At 45.3% G+C, this 26,219-nt stretch overlaps 1 protein-coding gene across 1 annotated transcript; it reads right to left on the bottom strand.

Annotated features, from left to right (window-relative positions):
* Positions 1-1,574: 1,574 nt before the first annotated feature.
* rnd2 (Rho family GTPase 2) lies at positions 1,575-26,219 on the bottom strand. The gene is made up of 5 exons (XM_029507868.1): positions 25,926-26,219; positions 25,351-25,438; positions 7,383-7,492; positions 5,197-5,331; positions 1,575-2,757 (listed from the first exon to the last, which is right to left on the bottom strand). The coding sequence occupies exons 1-5, from the start codon at positions 26,025-26,027 to the stop codon at positions 2,488-2,490; spliced, it is 705 nt and encodes a 234-aa protein (XP_029363728.1). The 5' UTR covers positions 26,028-26,219; the 3' UTR covers positions 1,575-2,487.

Here is a 26,219-nt window from a genome sequence, read left to right as displayed (position 1 = left end):
ATTATGTGCTGGAAATTTTTGCCATAGAAATCTCTATTGGTGGGGGGGTTGGTGTCATTTTTAGCTAAACTTGTAGAGCATCTGGATCGAATGCTGGGCTATTTAAGGAGAGCTCAGAAGGGACGTTCACTGAAACAAATCTGATGGTTTTGTTCATATGTTCCGCTTTGAACCCGTTAAATCATAATAAGCACACGAGTTTATGTCCAATGATGATTAGACCGAGCAGAAAGACATCACTCTTCCAGTGAAACAGATGGACAACACAATGAGCAAATGAGCTCAATGACTGTTAGCCAGCTTTTATGATCTATGACAACTACTCTGATTATGGGAATATCAAATTAAATACAGGCGAGTGATAACCAAGAAATCCATGAGTGCATTTCGGGACACAACGCTGGAAAAGAATACAATAAAACAAAAATCGGCGGTGAATTAAAAAGAAAACTGTTATAGGAGAGCGATGCAGACACAACTAAAATTATAGTTCACTAATGTAAAGATATGGAAATAGGAATATTAAAATATCGCAGCATAACAAAAAAGCAGTGTGTGAATTTATTTCCGACATAAATATGTATACATGCACATCTTGTGCCTGATTTTTATTTTCTGCTGTTTATGGCTGTTTTCATTTGTTCTGATTGTGAAATCAGTAACATCGATACACTCAGTCCTCATTTACTTCCTGCGTCTTCTTCGAAAAGGACGAGCTGCCTTCAGGAGGCCATTACTTGAATCTCCAAAGAGACATTTTGGTGTAATATTATTTCAATACTTCCCCCGAACACCGTCTTTCACTTCCCCTGTAGTGTCCTGTCTTGGTTTCTTTCTCTCTTCATCTCTCCCTGCCGCGGCGGAACAACAGTTAAGCTGTCAGACAAACACTGACAGTTATAAAAGGTAGAGCTCTTAGCTGCTGACAGTGTTTTGACTTACAGTAGATGGGCCTGTCCGCTCTCACCTCCATCCAAACACTGTCAGGAAACAGCAGTTTGCCAACTTGCACAAACACTCCAGACGGAGTCCTGCTGTCTGAGAGAAACTGTCTGCTGTGAGAGTGACCATTGGAGCGTTTCACAGAGAAGCTCAGACAGACAGAGAGAGAGAGGGGGGGGGGGGGGGGGTTAAACAACAGCTTTGAAAGGATCTGGAGTCCAGGGACCAACTGGACACCCAAAAATTGTTCACCATCAATGAAGAGGTCATCTGTCGCGCTGACTGGACCCTGAAGTTCCAGACAGTGTGTGGAGTCGGCCGCTACAGAAACGCTTGTGCTCAGGTTGCTGCTGCATTGCGGCTCAATTTTGTTTTGGCAGCTGAGAGGTCAAGTAAGGTGTACACACGGCATTACCTTGAGACTGACTCATTCCTCAGTCTGCACCGCTGTTTATGACTTGCACGCTCATGTTGTCCTGCAGGAAATTGAGCAATATTATTCATAAATACGGCTTTCAAAGGCTGGATGAGGGAAGCAGCGTCCGATCTTCGTAGGACAAGTTGTAATGTGATAACTGCGTGATCTTTCTCTTAAAAAAAGAAAAAAGAAAGAAGTGAACTTCAGTCAGAAATGGTCTTCTCCCTTTACAGTCAAGCTGCTGCTTTATTTTAGAGTTTAGTGAAAGTACAACAAAATAGCCCTAACATTTTATCACTTTATTTTCCCACAAAGAAACATCTCGAAAGTGGCGACAACAGCATTAACTTCAGTGAATCAGTCTGACACATTTGGGAGTTGTTGATGAGAAAAATAGTGTTAGAATGAGCAAAAATAAAAATCCGATATGTTGTGACTTTTTCCTTAAAAATGCACTTGTGGTAGTAATACTCAAACACTCAGTTTGACAAAATCTCATTTTTAGCTCCTAAAGTTTGGTTTGAGCCATCATTCAACTAATCCCTTTTCAGCACGGTTGCACATACAGGTTTTCCTCTCATTTATGGCAACGGGAAGCAACTTCAGACCGTACACAGCCAGACAATTAGTCCTCGTGCCTGCTCAGCGACGACGGCTTTAAAAACAACAGGCTTCATCATCAGGTGCCCTGCTCCAACACGCCTCTCCTCTCACACACACATATACACACTCCGCTCTCCCCACTCGGCCGCCGTCATCATGCTCTTATTAGAGATCTTTCAGGAAGCTCATTCCTCTTTAACACCCAGAGCCAGACGGCACTTCCGCTATCCCAGCTTCCTCAGGTCCGGGGAGTTAGTCCAATTTGCCAACATTTCGAAACAACACAAATATGTAAACAGCTTAGAAAATATGCACACAGGCAACACACCAAAAAAAAAAAAAAAAAAATCCAAAGCATTTGTTTTCACAGCGCGGTGTTTAGTTTCCCCCCCCCTCACTCCTCTGCAGTGCAAAAAAATGAAAATATGAGGAAAAACCAACAATGAAAAACAATAAATAGACCTCCTCTGTTATATATTTCTGTGTTTATGTATATACATATATATATTTAGAATAACGGGTCCCTACATGAGCACGCAGCTCTTGGCCCGGTCCTTCCTCATGGCCGGGGCCTGGTCCATTTGCTCAGTCCGACCTGGTAGGGGCGGCAGCGGGAGCTGCGAAACTCGCTTCAGGCCCCGGCGGGAACTGCTGCGTTTTAGTTGCGGCTTGTGCGGCCGTCGGACCGACGCCAGCGTGGTGATGTGGAACACGTCTCGAACGCTGTTCTCTGAAACCTTGGAGGTGCACTCCACGTAGGCCACCGCCCCCATCTGTCGCGCTATCGTGCTGCCCTGCAACACAAAAGGAACGAGCAGAAGAGAAGAGATCATTGGCAAGAAGGAGGCTTCATGGAACGGGTTATCAAACTTTTCCTGACCGTGACGCCATGTCCTCCCTGGTATGTTTGTGTTCTCAGGCTTTTATCGACCATGTTAAATGTGTTTACTGCACATCGAGGTGCTTTGTGAGCTCTTTGAGGAGAAAACAGAAGTTGTACAGCCTTTGGCACGAAGCAGGCTAAACCACCCTGACAGAGGCGGCCTTCCTGAGACAAAGATGCGGCTCTGGGCCGGAGACTGAATGCCAATGACCTAAACATGTCTGGAGACAAATGAAGCGCCTCCATCTGAGGCATGAATAATGTAAATGCTCCGGTAACAGATCAGCACTGAGCCCACCGGGCAGGCGCTGACACCATCTATGCAGCTATTTAGGGGGAAGAGACTGAAGTCTTCCGGCACTACAGCTCCCCCCTGAGTGATGTTACAATATACCCACTTAATTGAGACTGTAAATTGTTTGCCTGAGATCAAATCATACACAGATGTAATTTTAACATCCCTCTGAACGCCACTGTGCAGCCTCATTTACGGAGTTCAGCACACTGCAGCTTAAGAAATCAAACGCAAATTCAGGAAACAGGATCAATTTGACAACACCTGTGCTGCAAATGCTCACAACACAGCCACGCAAATGAGCACAACTCAACTCACAATGCTGAATTTTCTTCAGGGCACAGTGAAAAGCAATGAACCTGGCTACGCCGTGCTCTGCCATTTCCGAAGTGCAAGTTCATCATTTTTCCACGTCTCCAAAGAACATGTCCACTGTTATCTGCGTTACCGGGCCACATGTCGTCAAGTGGAAGGGACAAATTTTCCTGAATTTCCTTTTGTTTTCTAAAGCGGTGCTTTGAGCTTTCAGGGTCGCTTTCCTAATCTCGGTTTCATGATCAGCCTTAAAAGCCCTCATTCATGCGAAGTTTGGTAATGGAGGATACATGACTGTATTTCCCGTGGCCATGAACTCTTCCTGCTGTTGAACACAGAGAGAGCTTTTCAGCTATGGAGGATGAGATTCGATTTTTATCTCGGCTGTGAAGCAAGCTGCAAATAAGAAGTAATGAGGTCCTCATTAGATGGAACGACAGATTTAGATTCACCAGAGGCAGCAGTGGGAGAGAGCGGGCGGGTCGAGTGGGGGGGGGGGGGGGTTGACCAAGGTAGAGACTGACGTAACAAGCAGTAGGGGGGGAAAAAAAAAAATGTCCGGAGTTCACCCACTGGTCAATCTCGCCGGCGACTCCTCAGCTGTGTTAAAATTCAATATAAGATCAACAACAGGATAACAATGCAGGCTATTGGATTAGAGCTCCAGAATGTTTAATGTTCACAGCTTTGGCATCTGCTGCGCAGCACACATTTTTCTGGGCACATTAGAGGCAGCAACAGTAGCTCCCCCGAACCAGAGCGACCGCTGAGAAGTCGGCGAAACAATAGTGTAATGTCGGTCTGGCCACAAATGGTCCCCAGCTATTTTACATTAGTGCTCCATCTTTTGTTTATATACTTTATTTACACGAACTGTCTGTTTTTCAGTAGCAGTTTTTTTTTTTTGGTTTTTTTTTTTTGCATGCTTCAGCCCTTGGCGTGCTCTCAGTCTGCAGCCATATAAAAAGAAAAACAAACAAAAAAAAAAAAAACCTCCTTTGTTCTGGGAGCTTTTGTGCGATGGGGAAAAAAAACCCTCCACCTTTTTCTATGTCCAACACGAGGAGAGCACGAAATGAACACGCTGAAAGCTGATTAAAATTCACAGATTTACACAACAGTTTATCATCCCCTCCTCTCCCCGTCCCCTTGGCTTAGAGGTCACGGCGGCTTGTGATAAAAGGCCTCATTCATTTATCAACGTCTGTTTTTCTATTCATCCTGCGATTTCAAAACCCCCCTAAATCTGTGCCAACATTTCATTTCAGGGGGATTGGGTTGGGGGGTTGGGGGGTTGGGGGGCTAGTGTCCCCTGACATAAACTCCTCTAACCAGCTGTGCCTCTTCCTTACTTCGCTTGTCAGCGAAATTTCGGTCAAAATGCCAACTCCAGCAACACGTCCCCGAAGGGGGTTTCACACAGCTCTTATTCTGTGTTGTTGATTGTGTTGCATGAGCCTCCTCGAACACTCCTTTCCTACGAGACCAGCCCCCCCCCCCCCCCCCCCCCTTTCCCCCCGCCTCAGAGAACCAATGCCACTTCTGATCCAAGATGGATGGATGAAGTGGAAAAAAATGAAAAAATAAAAATCACATATCGCTGGATTGCTTTCTAATTTATTTTCTGCATCCGTTGTTGTTTTCAAATCTGTCTGTCTTCCCAGGGCACCATCGCCGGGCCCCTCTTCCATTATTTCCCCCCCCTCCTTTCTTCAGTTATCACTGTGTGATAGTCCTCACCTGCTCGTGGGTGACAGGGATGAGCCGCTGCTTGGACAGTTCCCTCAGGGTGTTGACGTCCGTCCTCATGTCCAGTTTACAGCCGACCAGCACCACTTTGGCGTTGGGACAAAACTCTTGCGTCTCCCCTTGCCACTGTGGAGACACAATCAGCGAGAAAATTATGGCTTTTTGGAAAGTTTAAGATTAATGCTCCACAATAAAAGACATTTGTTATTAAAGGGACCTTAAAATGCCCTTTTATAAAATAACTTTTAATAACTGAATATATCGACATTGTAGCCTCGATATTTTTCCTTTTAAGTCTATAAAAGGTTTGTTTTATTTGACTATAAACTGACTGGTTCCAGTTTTAGCTGTTGACTGGGTGGAAAAAAGCAATTTGAGGACATCACCTTGAGCGCTGGGGAATCATAATAGACATGAATAATTGATAAATGAAATGAATCAATCAAAAGGTTAATGTCGAGAATAATCAAAAGAAGTGTTAGAAAGTCATTTTCGTTGTTGATTAAACTTAGTGCAAGGCGATGTCTTTGCACTGTTTGCTTTGTTTGACCTTGACACCAAAAATACCTTAAATTTGCTTCCACACAAAACAAAAAACAAACAAAAAAAAAAAATAATAATCTTCACAACCGAGTGGCTGAAAATTGAGAGTTTTCAATTTTCTATCCAACGAACATTTAATTGACTGGCTGATTATTTCAACTCAAAGTAAAAACACTGAGTAAAGCGCTATTTTTTTTTCATAATGACAGCATTTCACTGAAAGAGGAAATTTTCATTACACAACATGAGAAATCATCTAAAAAAAAAAAAAAGTTTGACAGCTCCACTCACAGAGATTTGATTTAGGTTCATGCAAAACCTCCAGTGTGTTACTTTCCTCACTTAGACTGCATCAGAAAATCTATTTCAGGGTTTGGTCAGAAAAGGTTGAGAAGTATTCCCTCCAAAAACCACCATGACTCAGACGAAGCAACATGGTGTCTGCACCCCCGTGGCACAAATACACAACAGCGGCCCTGAAGGGTGCCCATTCATCTTTCAGGATGAAGACAGCCTTTGACCTTTGGATCCCGTCCCTGTTCTGCCGATAACATCCAATCAAAAGCTTTGATTGTTTAACCCTCTCTCCTCCCCCAGCTGTCATCCAGAAACCTCTGTGACCCCCCTGGTTCCTGGAGGTCAAGAGTCTAATTTGGGATTGTGATTGTGCAACAGGTTTTCCATGTGCCCCCGGGTTTCAGAGATTACCGAGGTGACAGTTGCAGGTCAGGGGTCAGGGCGACCCCCCGCCGAGGGATTCATGGGAAAACCACAAGCCTGACGGCAGCTCTGCTTCCCCTTGTTGACAGAGCGCACAGAGGCCTGCGGGATATTTGTGGGTTTTTAAAAAAGGTGTCTCGGGTTAGATCTACAAAGTCTGCAGGAGCATTTTAGCTGCTCCCCTCAGACCACTAAACACGTCAACGCGTCAGCCATGGGAACTGTCCCGGGCCCCCGCAGTTCAAAGGCAGACACATGGTTTCAAGATGAGAGACCGCTGAAAGGCGTGGGCCTGCCTTATGTGACACGCATGTGTGCAAACAAAACCAATTAAGTTGTGTGTCTACATGTGCAAGAGGTATTTCACAGTGTGCGCTGCAAAGAATGCCGCTGGCTGTAAAGACACAACCGTGACCACAACCTCGCCGAGCCAGAACCACCCTGAACCGCCACCGCTCAGTAACAACATCAGAACCGTAAACCAACTTACAGATGTTGGCTGCCACCTTCTTTCCAAATGATCCCTTTCACTCACTGTGCATCAGCTCTTTGCTACAGCTGGTGTGGCCAATTTGCATATTTGATATTCCTCTGAAACCCACCCGGCAGCAAAGCCTCTCTCCTCATTCTTCAACCTGACCTTCTGGTCCTTTGAGGGATGTGGGTCAAGTGGCCGTGGCCACTGTGATGAGATAAAGGAACGAGCTCTCAACTCTGTGCTGCTCTGCTCCGCTCCATTGTGGAGCCTTGAAAGCAGAAACTGCTGCCGGCATAGAAATCTGAGTTGATACGAGAGCCTAATTTGGAAAAAAATATTTTTTTGTTTTGCTGTTGGTTCCCCATAATCAGGTATTAAATGCTGATCTAATAGATAGATGATGAGTTAAAAAAAAAAAAAAAAAAAACTGACTGACCTTCTTTATGACACTGTCCAAAGTCTCTGGGCGACTGATGTCAAAACAGATGAGAACAGCGTCCGAATCGGGATACGCCAGCGGCCTCACGTTGTCATAATAAGAGGAACCTGTGGACACACACAATAACATATGGCATAAGGTCATGAAGTCTTCTGAGAAATTCGGGAGGGTGCTTGTTTTTAACTTGATTTAACCCCATGAGATCCTTCATCTCCACCATATGGCTCCGTCTGTCCCCTTCTGTCCAGTGGAGCCATACAGGAAGGTGATGGAAAGGTCATTAATACACGAGTAGCCCGTTAAAACGGGAGCTGTGACACTGCAGTTTGACTTTGCCAGTTTTTGCTTTGCAGATGCAAATAAGTCTTAAACATTTGAGTATCTTTGGCTTTCCACACAGCTGTGGCCTCCCTTTATTTTCAGTGCTTCATGAGGAATGTCGAGGGGTTACTCGGACGTACACGCACACACACACAAAATGTGAATTATAGTGGGTTGAAGACCGGAGGACGTATGCACACGATCCATAATCAACCTGAAACGACAGTGAATGCCAGCGCAAAGGGCAAACTAAAGGTTGAACCCTTTAATTCTCTCGACTCATACTCCTCCCTTTTCCCTTTCAAATGGTCCCTGGTTTTAAAAATCTGCATTTTCTCCACGAATATATGAGATTCATATGCACTCCTATACCTTGATCAAATCTGAAGGCAGAGTGGCGCCTCTCCACTTTCTCAAGCTGCTCAGTTACACAGCTCCTGCTCTCTTACAGCTCTCATTAGGAGGCTTGTAAAAATATCTGGGCTCTCTGGGAAATGTGGCTGTGGCTGTGGGCATCCACTCTCCTGCCTCCCCCAGCCTCCCCCAGCTGCCAGAGCAGACCTGAACTCCCTTTGATAGTAACAGCACCATGACTCTGTAAAGACTCAGAGGTTTAGCGATGATCACCCCTTTTTACATTTGCAGTTGCTAAACATGTACGTAAATTTGTGAATCACACTTTGTGCCCTATTGCATTTAACCCCTTCAGGTCACAGAGTGATTATGATAATTACAGATTATCTTTTTAGTTGCTGTTTCTGTGCTGCATGCCAGATCTGACACAACAGGCAGTTGGCCTTGTTAAAGCACTGAGTGCCTTTGTTTAGCTGAGCGAATGGAGTCTGCACAATGGAGCTACAGCCTCTTTCAGCATTACTAAGTTCTCTTTGTTAATGATGGAACAAGACAATGACAATAGCTGCACGTGGCCCGTAGCCTTTAGCATTCAGCTGGCTGTGCTACGGTGACCTGCTTCCTCTCTGCTCAGCACAAAGCTCCACGTCGTCGCCGCTACTAAATCACAGGCTGTCTATTAAAGATTGATGCTTTTTGTGCCTCCGCATCAGTGAAACACTCGTGTTTACATCCAGTGTTTCATCAAAATGTTGTCGAGGCCTAACAAATACCTTGAATGCCAAACATATTTGATACCAATTTCTTTTCAGATGTTTTTAAACAGGTTTTGTTTGGTCCATCTGTTTGCACACCTTTTTTTTTCTGCTCCTTTTGTCACGGCATCGATACGAGTGCTGATACACATTACCTCCCCCTGCAATCAACAGAAATATGTAGCCTTTTGTGGCCATGTTCGAAACACATACTGTATATCACTGATTGCTTTAGAAGAGAAGTGGCTATTGCTTTGCAATACATCTGGCTCATTCTAACGAGTCAGATCTGACCTCCACCTCACCCTCGGTAACTTTTAAAAGCCCCAATGGATCAAATTGTGATCATACAGTTTTTTTCCCTCCCTTTGGTTAAACCACAGATCCTTCTGTAATTGGAGGTTATATTAACGGGCATGTTTGGGTCCACTGTATCATGTGATGTTACCTGTTAACAACCTCTGCAAAATTATGTGCAAAAAAAAAAAAATACTGTTATATTTTCAATTAAATAGAAAAAGTAACACTTTATTAGATAAATTAGTTTTAGTTTAGTTTTTTCTCAGCTTATCAACACAAGATTGCTGTTTTGCACTGGTGTGAAAGATGAACACACACACACACACACACACACACATACACGCACACAGATGCTAAATCCAACACTCAGCAAAGCCCACGCTGTACAACAGCAAGCTCTGATTGGTGGTGGTCACACATGAGGTGCTGTAGCTGCTGAAGTCGGTCTTTAGTATGTATCACAGTGCAGCAGACTTGTACTGAGGTTAGGGCTGAAGAAGAAAGGAGCATGTGAGGGTGCAGCCGGGACAGAAAAGATTTAATGACTTTGACACCGCCACGAGGGCACGGGTGTAGAGGCATGAGATGATGAGAGGAGCAACCTGGGGGAATTAACACAGATTCCAGATGAAGGGGGGGCGGGGTGATGTCGGATGAAGGAAAGTTGAGACAATCGTGCTTGTTGGACTTAAGGAGTAATTAGCGTCTGGAATGAGGCCATTGGGATCAATTTGTCAATCCCACAGATCAAAATGATTGGCAGGTCACGGTCACAACAGGCCTTCGTCACCAGCATGGCAATGCAGAGTTCCTTTTGCCCCTGAGCGACATGGAGGCTACCTCAGCACTTCTAGAAAAGTCAGGAGAAAGGGGGAAAAAAAAAAAAGTCCTCTGAGGGGAGAGTAGAGGAGAAAAAGTGCTGCAAGCAGGCACAAATAAGAGCCAATCACCATAACAATCAAGAACATGAGGAGGAAAAGTTCTATCCTCACTGTAAAATACATCACCTCAAAGACCGAAATGCGTTCGCCCCCTATTTTACCGGCAAAGAGGCACGACTAGAGATAAAAGAGAGAGAAAGAAGTGTGTGTGTGGGGGGGGGGGTGGTAGGTAATGAAAGCCCTGGACTCGGCAGGACAGATCAAATAAAGAGGTATGAAGGCTCTCTGACTTGGCTACTGGTCGAGCAGGCCAGCGCCCATTCACTGCAAGGTGGAACAAAAGGTCAATTGAATTTCAGACAGAGGCAGGATGAGATGGATTGGTGGGAGGGGGGGGGGGGGGGGGGGCGGCACACAGCCTGGCAAGAACCACTAAAAACCATCACGCCTGGCAAGGAGCGGGACCCTGCCGTGCAGTGCCAAGGACAGGCATAAAACACCCCCCCCCCCCTCCACCAACCCTGCTCAGGAACATCAGCATTAGCCTGATTTAGCACCAGCGATCCCTCATGGTGAAAAGTGAGGAATCTGTCTTTTAGTTCCAAGGGGCTGATTAGTGCTAAGCCGTGCTGCAGCGCCATGCAAGAAGGCTCCGCCAAGCAGAGGTGACAGAGGTGGGAGGAAAGCCCGGCTCGCCAGCCATCAGTCGAGCTTCCTCAAAGGCCAGAAATATCCCAGAGGACGCTGAGGCTGACAGAAACTTAGTGAAGCGCTAATATACAGTAATAAGGCTTGGGGGTGTATGGGATGACTTCATTTATGCCTCCCGTCCCCTGACGCGCCTGCCGCCTCATAGGGACGGCCCGTCTGAAACATGACAGCTCTTTATCTGCTCATTCGAACCTTTAGTCAGGACGTCCATGTCCACAAACAATTAAATAAACCTAACAACAAAACACAAACTGAGCGCGTGTCCGTATCTAACAAAGCCTCCCAGTCTTCGGCGCACTAATCTGTAGAATCGCAGGAGGAATTTTCTCTCTGTTTGTTGCATGTTCCTTGCAGATGCAGATAAATAAACCATTATGAGTGAGGAAGGGGGGTCTTTGCCTCGGGGCTCTCTGAGTTGTTCATACAGATATGGCAGGGAGTCGATGGCAAGTAACAGCCTCATTAGGCCATACAGACATGCACATAAACAAAGGAAGAAGTTAGTTGTGGGGGGGGGACGCTGACTTAAAAGGCACCAAATCGCCAACTAAACAAAAGCAGTTACTGTGATTGAGTTAGTCTCTTAGGAAAGTAACACATTTAACACAACACACAACCGTCTTTCTTTCTTTGTCCTGCAGCTGTTTTCCTGTTCAAATTCACCTTCAAAGCAAAAGGCAAAAACATTTTAAGTTGGGGTGACTGAGTATCGTAGCAACCTGGAGAGATGCAAATGGCTTCATTGTGAGGTCCCTGAAAGGAAGCATGGAGGACGAGAGCAGGAGAGCGAGCGGATCGCGGAGGCTAATGACTCCGGCGCTCAGACAAGTAGAAGTGTCTAAAAAGGAGAAAAGAAGAGCGGTTGGTGCTCCATCTTTTAAGAGGTTCTGCAGATTTTTCATTTGCTCAGAGTCGGGCGTGAGCCGTGAATTTTTATGGCTTCACCATCATCAGGGTTCTTCTCAAACGGAGATAAACAGAGGCTGGCTGCTGCAAAGACACCCATAAAGACGGAGGTGGAGTAACTATGACCCTACGCACTGTTCCGCTGTGGTGTGGTGTGGTGGGGGGGGGGGGGGGGGGGGGGGGTGCGGCGGCCGGTTGTATAAACTAGCCTTCTACGTGTTTTGTGTGGAAACAGTTTTTAAACTTGGTTTTCCCCCCACGTAAAAAGTGAACAAACAGAAAAGTGTGGTTGGAAAACGCCTTTACATTTACATCCTTGTAAAAAGACTTTCCCCAGTCGGGGCTGTGCCTCGCCCGCCGCTGCTGCCGTCAAGGTGAGAGGGCATCAAGTTGGTTAGAGGAGGAAATGTCTAAGACGCCTTGTGGCAGACTCGGGTGAGGAGAGTTGTGCAACAGAATTGAGACGTAACAGATGTTTGCGCAGTTAGCATCCTGTATTTGTTTATGTCGATTGGCAGCTCGTTAATGGTTCCTTAGGTGTGTGTGAATCTCTGTCTAAATCTGAATATTTTTTTTGTTGGTCATTGGCTTCTTATTTCACTTGTCCATATGGTGTTTTGTATATTATTCAAGGCTAACTTTATTTTTATTGGACAGCTTTTTAATCAGCCGTTTATGAAGACAAGCACATGCAAGAAAAACCAAAACCCATCTGTTTTAAGTTTTGGCACCAAATGTGTATTTTCAGTTTTTAAAAGTTTTGGATGATAAGAATTATACACCAAAATCCTCATCGCGTTCCAGACAGCCATTAGTTTCCATTCATTTCTGCGTGATAAGAAAAACCAATTAGCAGACTCTTGAAACTTGTTTGAGTTGTGTAATCCATCACAGTGAAGATACAGCATGAATTAATTTCGGTCAGTGTTACATTGTCATTGCTTGGTCTTGCAGTGTAACGGCAGATTGATTTTCAATACCTCATAATAATGTGACAAATATTAATGCAGACTTGAGCTTCGCTGTGATGGATTGATCAGCTCTGTGGGAGATCCAATGTTTTTGAAGCTTGACACATACCAGGGATTAAAAAGTCAGACTGTCTCGGCCACTGCTGCTTCAATTTTGATCATTCTTTTTCAAAGTTCCCCTGCGGCTAAATCACTGAAGTGCCCCTTTAATCACAATTTTAAAAAAATAAAATACAAAAATCACTGGTGCACTCTCTTATATTTTGGGAGCTAACTAGCTTGTCGTAGTCGGCCACACAACTCTTCTGTCTGGAATTCCTTTTCCTATTTAATATGGCAAACTGTGAGCAGAAGCAAATTGCTGCAGTGTCTGAGTGTCTCAGACACAAAAATATATTTATCCCGACGTGTGGAAGATCACAGAGATCTGTTTATGTTTTATGTAAAAGACTGCCGGAAATGAACAGGACAGGAGGTAGTGCAGTATCTAAACAGCTTGATAATTCAAAGATGTTATTCTTGGTTTGATGGGATTAATATGGATTGGAGTTCCATGCCTATATTCCTCAACAGCTCAGCCATCGATCAGTTTGTTTTTTGCTTTGTTTTTTTTAAATAAATGCACTCTTTCTTTTCCCCACAAAGACACGTCCAGTGTCCAGGAATATTCCTGCTCCGACCTCAACCGCGACCTCAAGATTACACCATGACATGTTGTACTGATTTAATACGTCGCAGCAAAAGACACAAACAGACCATTTACAGCGCTGATATAATCAACACATGCTGTGGCCTTCTATAAGAAGCTTAAAGGCAGCGAGTCTGAGAGAAAAATCAAGTCCAGTGACAGAATCCATTAGGAAGCCTGCAGTGAAGCAACCTCAGCTGGCTTGCACTCTAGTCAGGCTTATGTCTTTGGTTGGTCAGCGTGACACATAGGTTATACAAGTGTACACAAACGCACTGCTGATCCGTTATAGAGATGGTTGTGTCAACCTGTCGAAGGCGTTAGCACACGGGCGGGACAGTGGAGGTGATGCTGGGTTAATAGCCATTAACCTCCATTTCTGCAGCATTCACATGGGGGATATCGATCGAAGCCCGCTCACGTTTCCCCCGGAAGGCGCTGAAGCCTTCTGCAGGCCGTCGAGCATGTTCTCAGATCTGCTGCTGAGTTCAGCCCCATGCTACCCCAACACCACCTCTCAGAAAGATGGAGACGCGTGTCCCTTTTCAGCTTCTCCTCGACCCCCAGCGCCTTTTTTTTTTTTTTTTTTTTTGATGATAACAGAGACACACTCAGTCATGAAATAGCTTTATGTTCCATCTCCTGTTGTTTGATCCCTCAGTGCGTCGAAGACTCTGGTTCACGCTGCGCTTGGCTTTCAAGCTCACTGTGCTTCCTCGGTCACGCACTTCTTCTGTCAATCTATATATTCTTTGTATCAACAATCAGAAAGTCTCAGTTTGGACCCCCCGCTCCCTCTTGTCTGAGAAATGACTTTAGATTCTCTACTTCTGGTGGTGAAAGTCTCAATTCCTGCGAGACGTTGGACGTGTTTAGACGTTCTAACGTGAAAGCTTGTTTGTGTGAGGAAGTCAAGTAGCTGCGAACGCCTGCTGCCTGCATACGGGAAGGACACACAAAACCTGTTTTTATCTGTAACTGTGTTCCCTCATGCTCCGGGCCTGTCACTACACAACTGTTGGGCCTCGTCAAAGGAGCAGCTGACTGGACAAGAGTCGGCAAATAACATAACTAAAAAACAAAACAAAAACACACACAAATAGACAGGAGTTACTTCAAGAACACCAGAAGCTGAATTAAGGATTATTTGTTCGTTGCACAACCTCTTTCACTGCTCAAACCAATCAGCAGAGGACTCCAGCTGGTTCTAATATCCCCAGCACAGACTTGTTTTTGTCTGGTTGGTCCACATAAACACGTAAAACCAGAAGGAAGTTTCTTTTTACAAAGGAAGGAGAGAGGAGAGATGGAATAACTGATGTGTTGATCACATAGGACAAAAGGACTTCAGGAGCCCATCTATCCGGCCCCGTGTTTGTAGGAGCCCCCACTTTTTAAAGGGACATTCATATAAAAATCTAATTAAACAGTGAAACATTGTATTTAGCTTCAAAACGGTATTATTTGTACACGATTCACTCCAATCAGGCCACTGGGCTGATTGCAAAGGGCATCAGGCAAAAAAAAAAAAAAATCACAGCGTCATCCAACAAAATAAAAAAATGTTTGCCAGGACGCAGCATCATATCAGCTCTGCACCACAAAAGCAGATGCGAGCAATCTGTCATTCCCAGCAGATCATGCAGACAACCTGATTGATCCTGAGTGTGCCATGCCGTCCTGTCGTTCCCAAAGTCCGCAGCAGTCGGCAACAGGCCGGCCTGCTTTCTGCAGCTCTTCTAATTGGGCAAATTTTTAAGCAGATGGGGAGAAAACGTTTGGCTAAAAATCTGCGGTAAAAAGGTCGTTCTCTGAGCCAGCGGCTTCTTAACAGCACCTCTGACTAGCAAAGATGTAAATCTTTTTTTTTTTTTTTTTTAAAGCCGCTTTGAATATTTTAGTTGTTTTGCAGCTCTGTTTTTCAGAATCCTCTGACAACCCGCCAGACTGTTTGAAGTTCAGTGCCAATGTTAAACACACCCACTCCAGCTCTTTGACCATGCAGCGGTGATTACTGAGCCACGATGAACCCTACTCTGAAAATCTGCCTCCCCTCAGACTCCCCTCACCTCACAGTAGTCACATTTTTTATTTCTTTAGATTCATTTCCACATGTAAAAAAAAAAAAAAAAGGCAGGGATCACATCATTCCCGCTCCTCGATCACCTTCTCTCTCTCCTTTTGGAGACTTGTAGACCTGCTCGAGGATTTTCATTAAAACTTATAATAACAGAAATGGCGGCTCGTCTGTCCGTGGTGAGTCGTCTGTCTGCTACCAAAGACGAAGTGAGAGTATTCACGTGGAAGCTACTTGGGATTGTGAACGAAAAGAAGCATGAGAGTGGAGAAGGAAAGGCATCTGCCCCCCCCCCAAACCTCCCTCAGGGACCCACCAGGGAAAAATGGCTCTACTTCAAGTGCAATTTCACTTCCACAAAAGCAGCAGCAGGAGCACACAGGATCTTGTTTATAAATAAAGTCATCCATAAGTGATGAGCTCTGTCGAGTGTGTGAGTGAGGTGCATCTGAGGTGGGGGGGGAAACATGGAGGTGAAAGACAGCCTCTCTCCCTGTATCCTCTTTTGCTCAGTTGTGTGCCGACTGATGCCGAGAGTTTTTTTTTTTTTCCCACCCCCACCGTGGAGGTGGGGGGGCCAGAGGGAGCAGCACAGCCAGTCAGTGTGGCTGTTTGAAGTGGGCTGATCAAAGCTGGCACCACATCGGGTTGTGTTGCACTCAGCGGAGGGAGCTGACCGGCAGAAAACGCACAGAGCCACAGTTCCCTGGGTGGGTTTCCTGTCCGCCTGGACGACTGACGGACTAATGTCTTTGTTTACAGTTCATTTGCGTCTCTCTTTGTAAAGCCAATTTTCCAGACACGTGAACGACACCCTGGAGACGAAAGGCTTTATTATGCACTCATTATTTATATATAATAAATAGTTTTCTTTGAAATAAAAATTACATCAGTTCCTGTTTGACTGAAATAAATCAAATGCTGACATGAATTCAAATTGAAGTATGATAACAAATCACTACGTGCTGAGCTGTCTGTTTATTAATTCAGAATGAACCTGAACAGTTCACTGGCCTGTAGGCGCGTGTGCATGAGCCTCTTCAGTAAATAATGTAAATAAAGCTCAAATGCTTCACTTATTTGGAGATCTTCCCCCAGCAGAGATGACAGAGGAGATGAAACACACTACCCATACAGACAAAAAGCTAAATCAACAGAAGCCTAAATAAGGAGATCTTCAGCTGTTTTTTTAAAAAGATGTCCAAAAAGATGCAATCTAACGAGAGAGAGAGAGATCCAAAGTTTAGTTTTAAATGTCGCTCCAGGAGCAACCGGCAAACTCCGATCAGAAGCTGGTAGAGATCATAGAGCAGATCCCTCCTGTCCGCTGCAGCATGACCGGCTCTACAGCTGATCACACACACACTTTCAGACTGAGATTTTAATGGGGAAGTGCGATTAGAGGCGGTTTCACATGAGACCTTTTGGGGATGAAGCTTGTGACTAAAAGCGTGGATGGAGAACTTCGCTGTAAATTGTCGAGGTCGGAGCAGTCACAGCAGTCGACCAGAAAAGCTGCCAAACTCACAAAGTGGTGGTTGCTGGCGTGTTAGTCTTTATGAAACAAAAAGGTTGAATTGCAACTGAGAAACTGTCAAACACAGTCAAGTCCATGTGCTCTTGTAGCAACTCCATTTAGGATCAATAACTTCCTCTAGTGTCAAAGGATTCCTCTGCTTCCTGCCGTAGATTAGGTTACTTCAGGTCAGTGAACAGAAAGGTCGCACAATAAAAAAGCACAAACAGACAAAAGTCACTGCATTAAATCCTTTATAGCACCGTTTTATTTTGCCATTTGTATGTGCATGTGAGAGGCGAACATAAAACACGAAGGCTGCAGCAGTTTGAAATTGTGACACAGTTGGCTGCCTCCCCAAGGACCCGGGTGTGGGTCAGGTCCCAAGGGTGCGAGTGGCAAACCTCCTTTACAACACAAAGCCGTGGTGGGTGGGGGTCAGAAAAGCACAGATGTGCACTTCTCCTTCTGTCCTGGATTTCATTATAGTGAGCACTTGCTGCTCTAATAACAACCCCCCCCCCAAAACCTGTGCTCTCCTCACTCAAAGCCCTCACTCAATCTTTGTGCCCAGTGGACGAGGCACCGGCTGCGACTTCCAGCCTCATTGTGCCGCAGCCCCTCATCAGCCCCCCATTACGCTTCTGATCAGCTGAGAAACAAATGGATGGGGGTCACGGGGTCAGCACTGTTGGAATTCCTGTACGCTGCCCGCCACCCCCTCCCCCCCCCAACTCAATCACACACATGCCAGCACACGTATACATGCACTCAGGCACATCAGTCACACAAACGCGTTTTTTCTTTTCTTCAGCTGCTTCATCCAGTTCGCTGTCACTCGACAAAGCGTTTCAACTCCAAACCCACGTTAATCACAGCAGCTCCAGTCAATATTTTTCCAATAACGATGAATTAACCGACAATGTGAACACGTGCAGGAGCTCACACAAATATGGTCCACACTGGTTCAAGTTACATTTTTCACAGGAAGTAAGCCTGAAACTTTACAACATAAAACAGATAAAGTTGATGAATAAAATTAGATTCCATCCATCGTTCTATGTAAGTATATAACCTGCGTTCAGCTCTCATGTGGATAGTTCTGACGCTCACTTCTGAACCTTTTTTGTCCCTTGTATATTCAAGTTTTTTTTTAAAATGCGACATTTTTGTCTTTTCAATTCTATTTTCAAAAATGAATCACAGGCACAGTTTCAAAGGTCAATTCTGGAGGGAAATGGATGGATTTCTATCAAATGAATATTAACTAGCCTGAAGAGAGACACATCAGCTGGTGGCGATAATGTCAGTGTTGTGTATCTCTGGTATGATATCAATGTATTCTCATATCTGCACCTTTGCATTTCCTTGCTGCTTTTTATGCTTGCCAACAAAACACTTCAGATCTTCATTTTTATTCCTCTTTTCTCTGTCAGTCATTATAAGCTAAATTTTCCTCTGTTAGCGGCTCAGCATGGCAGGGTTTAAGACGAGGCTTGTAATCTGAGTCAGAGCGAGCTCATCAAAAGCCTTAAGTGCTTTTTCTTTCCAACGCACCAAAGGACTTCTTTTAATTCTGTCCAGTGAGCGTTCGGTCCCTAATAACTTATCACTTTGATTATTCCAGCAGCACATTAGCTAAGTAAAAGCCATACACGACCTATCTGCAGCGAGCAGTGCCGTTCAGCAGCGGACATGGTATTTAAGCAGATTATACACTTTTGCCGAGTGCTCAGCATTAAACTGACAGTGCATGGGAGGTCGAGATGCGACGGAGGAATGTGTAGCTGCGGCCGCGTTTAGGGGCTCTTCTGACAGGAAGGTGCTCACAAAAAAACAGCAGTGCTGCATCCTCCAACATGCTCGATTTATTGTGTACGGGCAGGTGGACATTGGACGGTTCACAACATCAACATTGTGTTTCCGTGTAAAGATGGGACTCCTGTGTTTCTCTGTGCAAGCATCGGTGTCTGAGTGTGAGCGTGTTTGGCGGTATCACTGAGGAGAGCAGATATTCTCTGGTAATTACAGTCCGTGCGTTCATGTCAGTGCTGCTGGTCGGCTCTCATGCAGCATCTCTCCCCACCCCCTTGCTTAGCACGGCCTCTGACTGCCAGTGACCTCAACGCTGCGCTCCGGCAGCCTCCCTGACTAATGGCTTATCAGAAATGGAAAAGAAAGGAGGATAAATAAACAGCACGGGGGGAAAAAGGTAACTGACCATCCACCTTCATGGAAGGTTATTCCTTCTACGAAGGAATTCTTCCCCTGCTGTTATTTCCTTTGTCTCTCCGTCTCCTGTAGCTGCCGCAACATACGGGCAGCCGCTTCCTCCTCAGCCTGTTGACCCTTTGTGTAAAATTCGGAGACGATGATTCACGAAGAGCTGAGCTCCAGGGATGGAGTGCAGCTGCTTGCCTGCTCGAGAACCAAGCTATCCAGCCCTTGTAGCTAGGACTGCAGTCCTCCAGAGTTTCCATAATGTCACAAAAACCCACTCAGGGAGTGAGGGTGCAATCAAGTGCAGCGCTGTGCATGAGGACATCACTATTCAAAATGAGGAGAAGAGAGAAATGGAAATGCCTTGAGCACAGAGGGGATTTGTTCTTGTGATGTTGAAATAATTAGTTATTTATAATGGGATGTACGTACACATCTGCTTTTCTGCAGGTGTCAGTTGGGTTTAATGCAATCACGTCTGAGAGTGCAGCATTTTTGTCATTGCTGAACGGAAAACCTGGGTTTTAGGGGCTCCAAAGCAAATTGTCATTGTTACATCCACCCATCTCTCCATTGCATTGTTACGCTGAAACGTATTCACATTTTCACCCCCATTATCTGCGATCTGTTTCCTAAAATCCTAGATGTGTATCATTTGCAGCACTGAAACAGTAAAGCTGCTCATCCACTTCACCACGCAGCATTGTTTGTTTGATTTCAAACATGTGAGGCATCTCTGTGGGTCTGACCAGAGATTGTAATCTGTGGGATTATCAGGTGCAGCCTGCCCAGACAGGCTCATGCCAAACCTGATGCCAGAGGGCTGGGGAGTCGTGGAGAGGCCCAGAGGATATTCACTGTGAGAGAATGGAGATTTGAGAATTGGCACAAAGATGCAATCTTGTTTCCAATCATTGCACCAATTGCAAAAGCCCAACAGCAGTATTACAATGTGCTCAATTCTTCTTTGTCCTCGCACTTAACAACCAAATGGAAAACAAGAAATATGTGCGTTCACTGCAGATTGTCTAAAATAGTGAATATAGATTCCAGGTTGGAAAAGTGTCTTAAATGTCCCTACTTCTTGATTTATTCCCAACCTTTTTGCTGCAGTGTGAACCACTGCAGCACCAACGCCACCCAGTTTCCATCCTGCCAAAGGCAAATTAAGATTTAAGTACAAGGTGACATCTTGTTTTGTGTGACCCACTGTCCAAAACCCAAAGATACTCTGACATAAAAAAAAAAAAAAAAACGACTAATGAGCTCCTTTTTTCTCATTTTATGCTATTTCACATTGACACTGACATTTCTAGATGAAATCTTTTAATTAATTAATAATAAATCTGATCATTGGCAGCCCTAATAAGAGCCATCGCGATGTAACATTTCAAGACGGGCTGGTTGGTTCAGAGACACTTTGAGCTTCTTCGGTGTGTTATTTTTGTTTAATTACTGAGACAGGGGCAGGTTATTCTACACTTCCACCAACCTTGCTCTTCTGTTTACTCATTACCCGAAACTGTCATGCAGGCGTTCTTCCCACCAGCGCCAGGGAGGGGCGGCGTGGGGGTAAGCGCCTTGCAGCCTTCTATGCATCATCAAAACAGGTTTCGCTCAGGCAGTTATTGCCCTGGGCTGGTGAGGCACAGAGTAAGAACGACTTTCTGGGCTTTCAGCTGTGTGCATACATTCATAGCTTGCAAACAGCAGGTGAAGGGATATCGTCACCTTCCCTTCAGGATGCTGTCAAAAATAAACAAAAAGACATTCACAGTCTGTGGCGGAATATGCAGCTGGCTTTGCAGCAGGTTGGAACGGGCCTCAGAAATAATCCTCACACTGGAAATTGTTGGAAAGAAACCGAAAATCTCATTTTGTTGTTGTTATTATTTAAAGCAGAGGCCAAACGGACAAACAAGAGCAGATGATGTCTCCTGTGATCAACACGCTCAGACCCAATCAGGTCTGACGGCGCTTTTTGAGCATCCTCCGGCTCCGCTGAGCTGCTGGTTTGACAGGCGAGGGAAAAAAAAAAAAAAGGGAGGAGGTTTTATTTTGGCTGTGCGGTTGGAGTTGTGGTTGTGGTTCCCTCATTGTGTAATAGAGGAAGAAAAAGGCCAGTGAACTCAGCCGTGTTCTTACAGGCCTCTGGATGCTCAAACTGGTCCGGCGCTCCCAGAATGTGGAGTTGAAAGTGAATAACGACAGCGGGGATGGTGGAAGGGTTTCTGCAAAAGGGAGGAAGGGGACGCAGCAGGCTGTGACTCCCAAGTGAGTGCTGAGTTGTGTTACACACTTGTAGTGTGTTGTTATCACCCCTCAAGACAAAAACAATCACACCTCTCATTGTGAAAAAGCGGGACAGCTTTGTCACATCAGATGAGCCACAGCAAAACATAAAAAGATGTCTCATTATTATTTAAGAATCTCCCTGACTTTGTTTTTTTCAGTACTGGGGGAAATTGGGGAATTTATTTCTTATTATTTATTTGAAAAATGTCAGAGAGTCTTAAAAAATAAAAAAACGAATGTCACCGCTCCCTTTTCTCCTTCATTCTATTGTGTCATTGCTTTTGCTTTTTTGAGTGTTACTGTGGATTTTATCTGAGGTTCTACTTCTTTGTCTGAAACATCTTGCTGTGCAGTGGAGGATTTTTTTTTTTTTTTCTTTTGCACTGACACTGGCTGTGCACAACAGTAACTGCAACAGCTTCAACCTGTAGCTGGTTCATTAAAAGCTTTTCCAGTTACTGTTGTGCAAAAAAAAATAAAAATAAAAATATAAAATCCTCCACTGCACAGCAAGTGATGCTTTTCATGTTCCCAGAAGCAGCTCTTTGTTTGGAAATAAATAGAAGGAGAAAAAAAAAACAGAGCAGTTAAATCTGGGAACCACTAGCTGATGATGCTGATCAGACAAAGAAGTAGAACCTCAGATAAAACCCACAGTAACACTCAGGATGAAAGTGATAGGCATGTGGTTTGAATGACAAGTTATTTTGTTTTGTTGTTCCTAAAAGTGGGGGAAAGTACAGTGTGTAGAAAAAGAGAGAGAGATTAGTGCAATGTTGTCAGTGAAAGAAGAAAGAAAAACAAGATTCCTGTGGATTGCCACTTGAAAGCTCACTTCAGCATGACTACACAGAGTTCCAGTTTTCATGTGAGAATCAGGTCAGAAAGAGACGTGAACGTACTGCTGCACTCAGTTCGGGGAAACCCAGCCTGTCCTGACGTGGACTTAACAGCTCATTGACCTCTTGGTGGCTTTGTAGGCGGAGGCCAAAGCTGGAGGGAATAATCTCCCCCAGGCACCCTTTGCCATACTGGGAAAAGAGAGAAGAGTGCACTGATGCCTCAAGCTGCGTGAAAATCCAGACTTACTGAACACCAAATGGGCTCCAACAGTAGAACCTAAAGGCCCCTAAACAACTTCTTTCTGACCCCTAAAGGTCAGTGAAGACACAGATACAGGATACACCATCTATCACCACACGGCTGCTCAGAGGAGTAACACAGATGCGCAACGCCGATCTCTCCGATTTGAATTCCATTCGGCCGCTTTCTAACTGATTTAATTGTGCATCTGGTCGGGGCCGAGCGCAGGTCAGAATACAAAGTGCAGGAGAAAGTTGCCCTCTGGCCACAAGACCTGAAAACACTCAATCGTTCAGGGAAATCTAAGACAAACACACGCGTGTACGGACAAACCGTTTCAGTAATGACCTCTATTAGACAAACACCTCGCCGCCACCGCATCCCAATTCTGCCCCATCCTGCAAGGACCAGAACCGGCGGAAGAACAAGAATTAATTAAATCAGAGTAATCAATGGTTGACTTCCTCACTGCTCCAATGAATGCCGGGAGTCTTTTTTTTTTTTTAAACATCTAACCATGTTGGAGAAATGCGAACCACGCAAAACGCAAGCTGTTTAAAGAGCTTCGCTGGGGATAGCGATCAATAAAGCTTTATGAAGGGAGCCAGACCACAGCAGGCAGACTTCACCAGCAATTAAAACGGAGACAATACTTTATGTGTGGAGGCTGAAGCCTTCGTTGTCAAGAAAAAAAAAAAAAACAAAACAGCCGTATATCTGGAATGGAATCACTCTTGGCTTCGGAAGAGCAAACAGAGGATTGACTGATGCAAATGTCAAGTCGAAAGCAAACCAGCGGACTGTAGCTGTCCCAACAGAAGCTGGTAGAGTGAAATTTATTTCCACATCCTCTGGGAGAAGCAAGGTAGGCGTACTCGCGGGTCAGGTGGGAAGCCACTTTTAGTTTGTGTGTTCACGGTGGAGTAGAAAGTAAAGGAAGCTCTGTCGGCGTCACACAGCTATTCTAGTTCCAACTCTGCGGCTCTCTGTTCCCTCAAAAGGTCAGAGCAGTCAAGACGGGTTTGCAAGTGGCTGAATTTTGACCACGGTTAAACTTCCCTTACAAAGTGTGTCACATCTTGTCGCTTCAAATGCGTCGTTAAATCCACTGATTGCAGCAACGCCGCTGAAATAAATTGATTTGAGTCTGAAAGTGTGAATGAGCCCCAAGAGCCTGGGTGCTGAACTGGTGCTATATGAGAGGAAATTACCGAAAAGAAAAACACAGCTAGAATGAAGGAGCTGAAAGAAGAGACGGGGGAAAGCAGGAACGATGTGAAACATATTATTTTCTTCAGATGAAAGGCTTTTTCATAACACAAGTGTGAGCCAATTATTTTTCTTGTTGAGAGATAATACGAACATCTGTGTTTGCTGTGAATCAGTGAATAATGCCCCACCACACAAGGACCCCTGAACACACACACACACACACACAAACACACACACACACAGTTTGTCCTGTGGGTTCGGGTGACGTCATGTTTGTTTGTGGGGGCGGGCGTTTCCTGGCTGAAGATTAAAGATGAACGCTGCCAAAAGGTGGTTTAAGGTTTTAAAGACGGACAGAAGCACAACATTCCCACTGCATCGTTAGACTGTCAGAGCCCACAGATAAGGAACCCCCGAGCCCCAGAGGAGCCCGACCCCTGACTGACAGGCCAAAGCTGATTTACTAACAGGGTTGACACGAGGTCCGAGGAAAAACAACATTCTTCCACTAACTGACCGTGCAACATAAAAATACTCCCATCGTCTTTCCCAGAAGACAGTTTTTTGGGGTTTAGTGGGAATGTTTACGGTAAAAAAGGAATTTCCCCGAAGAGGATTGGTTGGCCATGTCGTGGGGCAGTTAGCTGGCACCAGCCTCCAGCCTGAGATGACCGAGAAGCTGAGGGCTTCCATCCATGCTGACAAGCCTGAGGTGAAAATGGAGCACAGAGCCTCACTGTTGCAGCTCGCCGCCTGGTAACCAAGACTATACCGCCATACTGCTTTCCCTGGCAAGACGCCGTTTCAGACGCATACAAAAGATCATTGACCAAACAAAGCATCGATTGTTTTCAGAGCAATTCCCATTGGATGGCACCAACTTCTCTCCCTTCGACGTGTTCGCGCTGATGTCACAAACGGTTGTTATTTGGAGCGTGATGGAATCTGATGTTTTTATTACCTGAAGGATGGAAAAGTCACTAAAACTCTCAGTTGAAACCATAATGAATGGGGTTAATGACGGAGGTGAGTGTGTGTGTTTGGGGGGGGGAGGGGGGCAGATCCAGCTGTGCAAACCGTGGAAATATTACCCTCTTTACATTAATTAATGACTAAAAGGGAAAAAAGAAGCAAAGCATCGGACTGGAAGCTCGTCTGAGCTCAGACGGGCTCTTCATTACACAAGCAGACAGTGTCTCTCTTATCTGGCCTGATACATTTGTCTTTCTTGGATGAAAACACATAAACAGGGCAGTTAGAGAGGAAGAGGCACTTCCTGTCTAAGTTATCCATGCCCCCCCTGCCCTCCCCACACACACACCCCACTGCAGTCTCCTGACCCTGGACAGAGCACCAGCCATCCACAGTGGACCAGACCTAAGACACATGGGGGGGGGGGCACTGAAGTTTGAAGCAAACACAACAATCATAAACAGCAGAATGCTCTAAGCTTCAAAAAAAAAAAAAAAAAAAAAAAAAAAAAGCCTTAAAAACAAAAGACATCTATCTGAAGCCGGCTCGGTGTCAAAGTCATTTGTCAAAGGAGCGACTGCTGCAGAAGTTGGAGAGGAGAGTCAGTCCCCCCACGGTGGACGGGCCCCATGGGGGGACTGGCAGTGGATTGATTTGATGTCAGAGACGGTGCAGACGGAGACATGAAGCTGTCTTATCTTACCTGACGTGTCCCACATATTCAGCTCGATCCGCTGCTTGTCTATCTCAAAACTGGCTGTGTAGTTTTCGAACACCGTGGGCACGTAGTTCTGAAAATAAAGGGATTTATATTAGTTATCCAATTAAAAGAGGACAAGATAAGCCAGTGTTTACACAGCCAAGGGCTTCAGGGAGCAAACAGGTGGGAATTTCATATTTCAAACAAAGCAGCTGCCCAACTAAATACTGGAGGAGACATTTCACAGCTAATCCACTGCTGCAAATCCCATTTGGGGACATTAGAGAAACACAGTGATTCTCCAACACACGAAGACAACGCCTTGAACTTTTGTGGGCAGCAGTGCAGACACAATAAAAGTCAATTTAGACATTACAAGATTTTACAGCTTTGTGCCCCCCCCCACACACACACACACACACACCTTCCCTGTTTCAACACGTCTGTCTTTGGGCAGGTGTGCTGAAGCTGCTGAACAAGTGCTGAAGTTACATGTATACATTTTATTATCACAAACTACCTGCCTCCTCTGCAGGATTAAAAACAAACACCAAGTTCAGACTTCTGGCAGGACCTACCTCTGGATAGCAGTCCTTGGCAAAAACGTGCAACAGTGCCGTTTTCCCACACTGCGTGTCCCCAACCACCACAATCTTACAGCGGCTGCCTAAGCTGTCCATGTCGGAGGTGTGCTGTCGACGCGGGGACGGTGTGCATCCAGCATCCGATACGAGACGCGGCTGACTCGGGAGAGAGAAAGAAAAGAAAAAACGGGCAAGCGGATTCGTGCGCCGAGCCGGTGCGCTCTCTCCAGCTCCTCCTGTCCAAACCGACCGACCGACCGACGCAGCAGCAGCAGCAGCTCCGCTCCC

Source organism: Echeneis naucrates, chromosome 8 (assembly GCF_900963305.1).
Source record: "Echeneis naucrates chromosome 8, fEcheNa1.1, whole genome shotgun sequence".
Classification (NCBI taxonomy): Eukaryota; Metazoa; Chordata; class Actinopteri; order Carangiformes; family Echeneidae; genus Echeneis; species Echeneis naucrates.
The sequence above is the reverse complement of the archived record's forward strand: the minus strand, read 5'-3'. Positions and strand labels throughout refer to the sequence as shown.

Coding starts and splice junctions, on each gene's coding strand:
- rnd2 (XM_029507868.1), bottom strand. CDS start 26,027: ATGGACAGCTTAGGCAGCCGCTGTAAGATTGTGGTGGTTGGGGACACG. Junction 25,439..25,925: donor CCAAGGACTGCTATCCAGAG/GTAGGTCCTGCC, acceptor CTTTATTTTCAG/AACTACGTGCCCACGGTGTT. Junction 7,493..25,350: donor GAATATGTGGGACACGTCAG/GTAAGATAAGAC, acceptor GTGTGTCCACAG/GTTCCTCTTATTATGACAAC.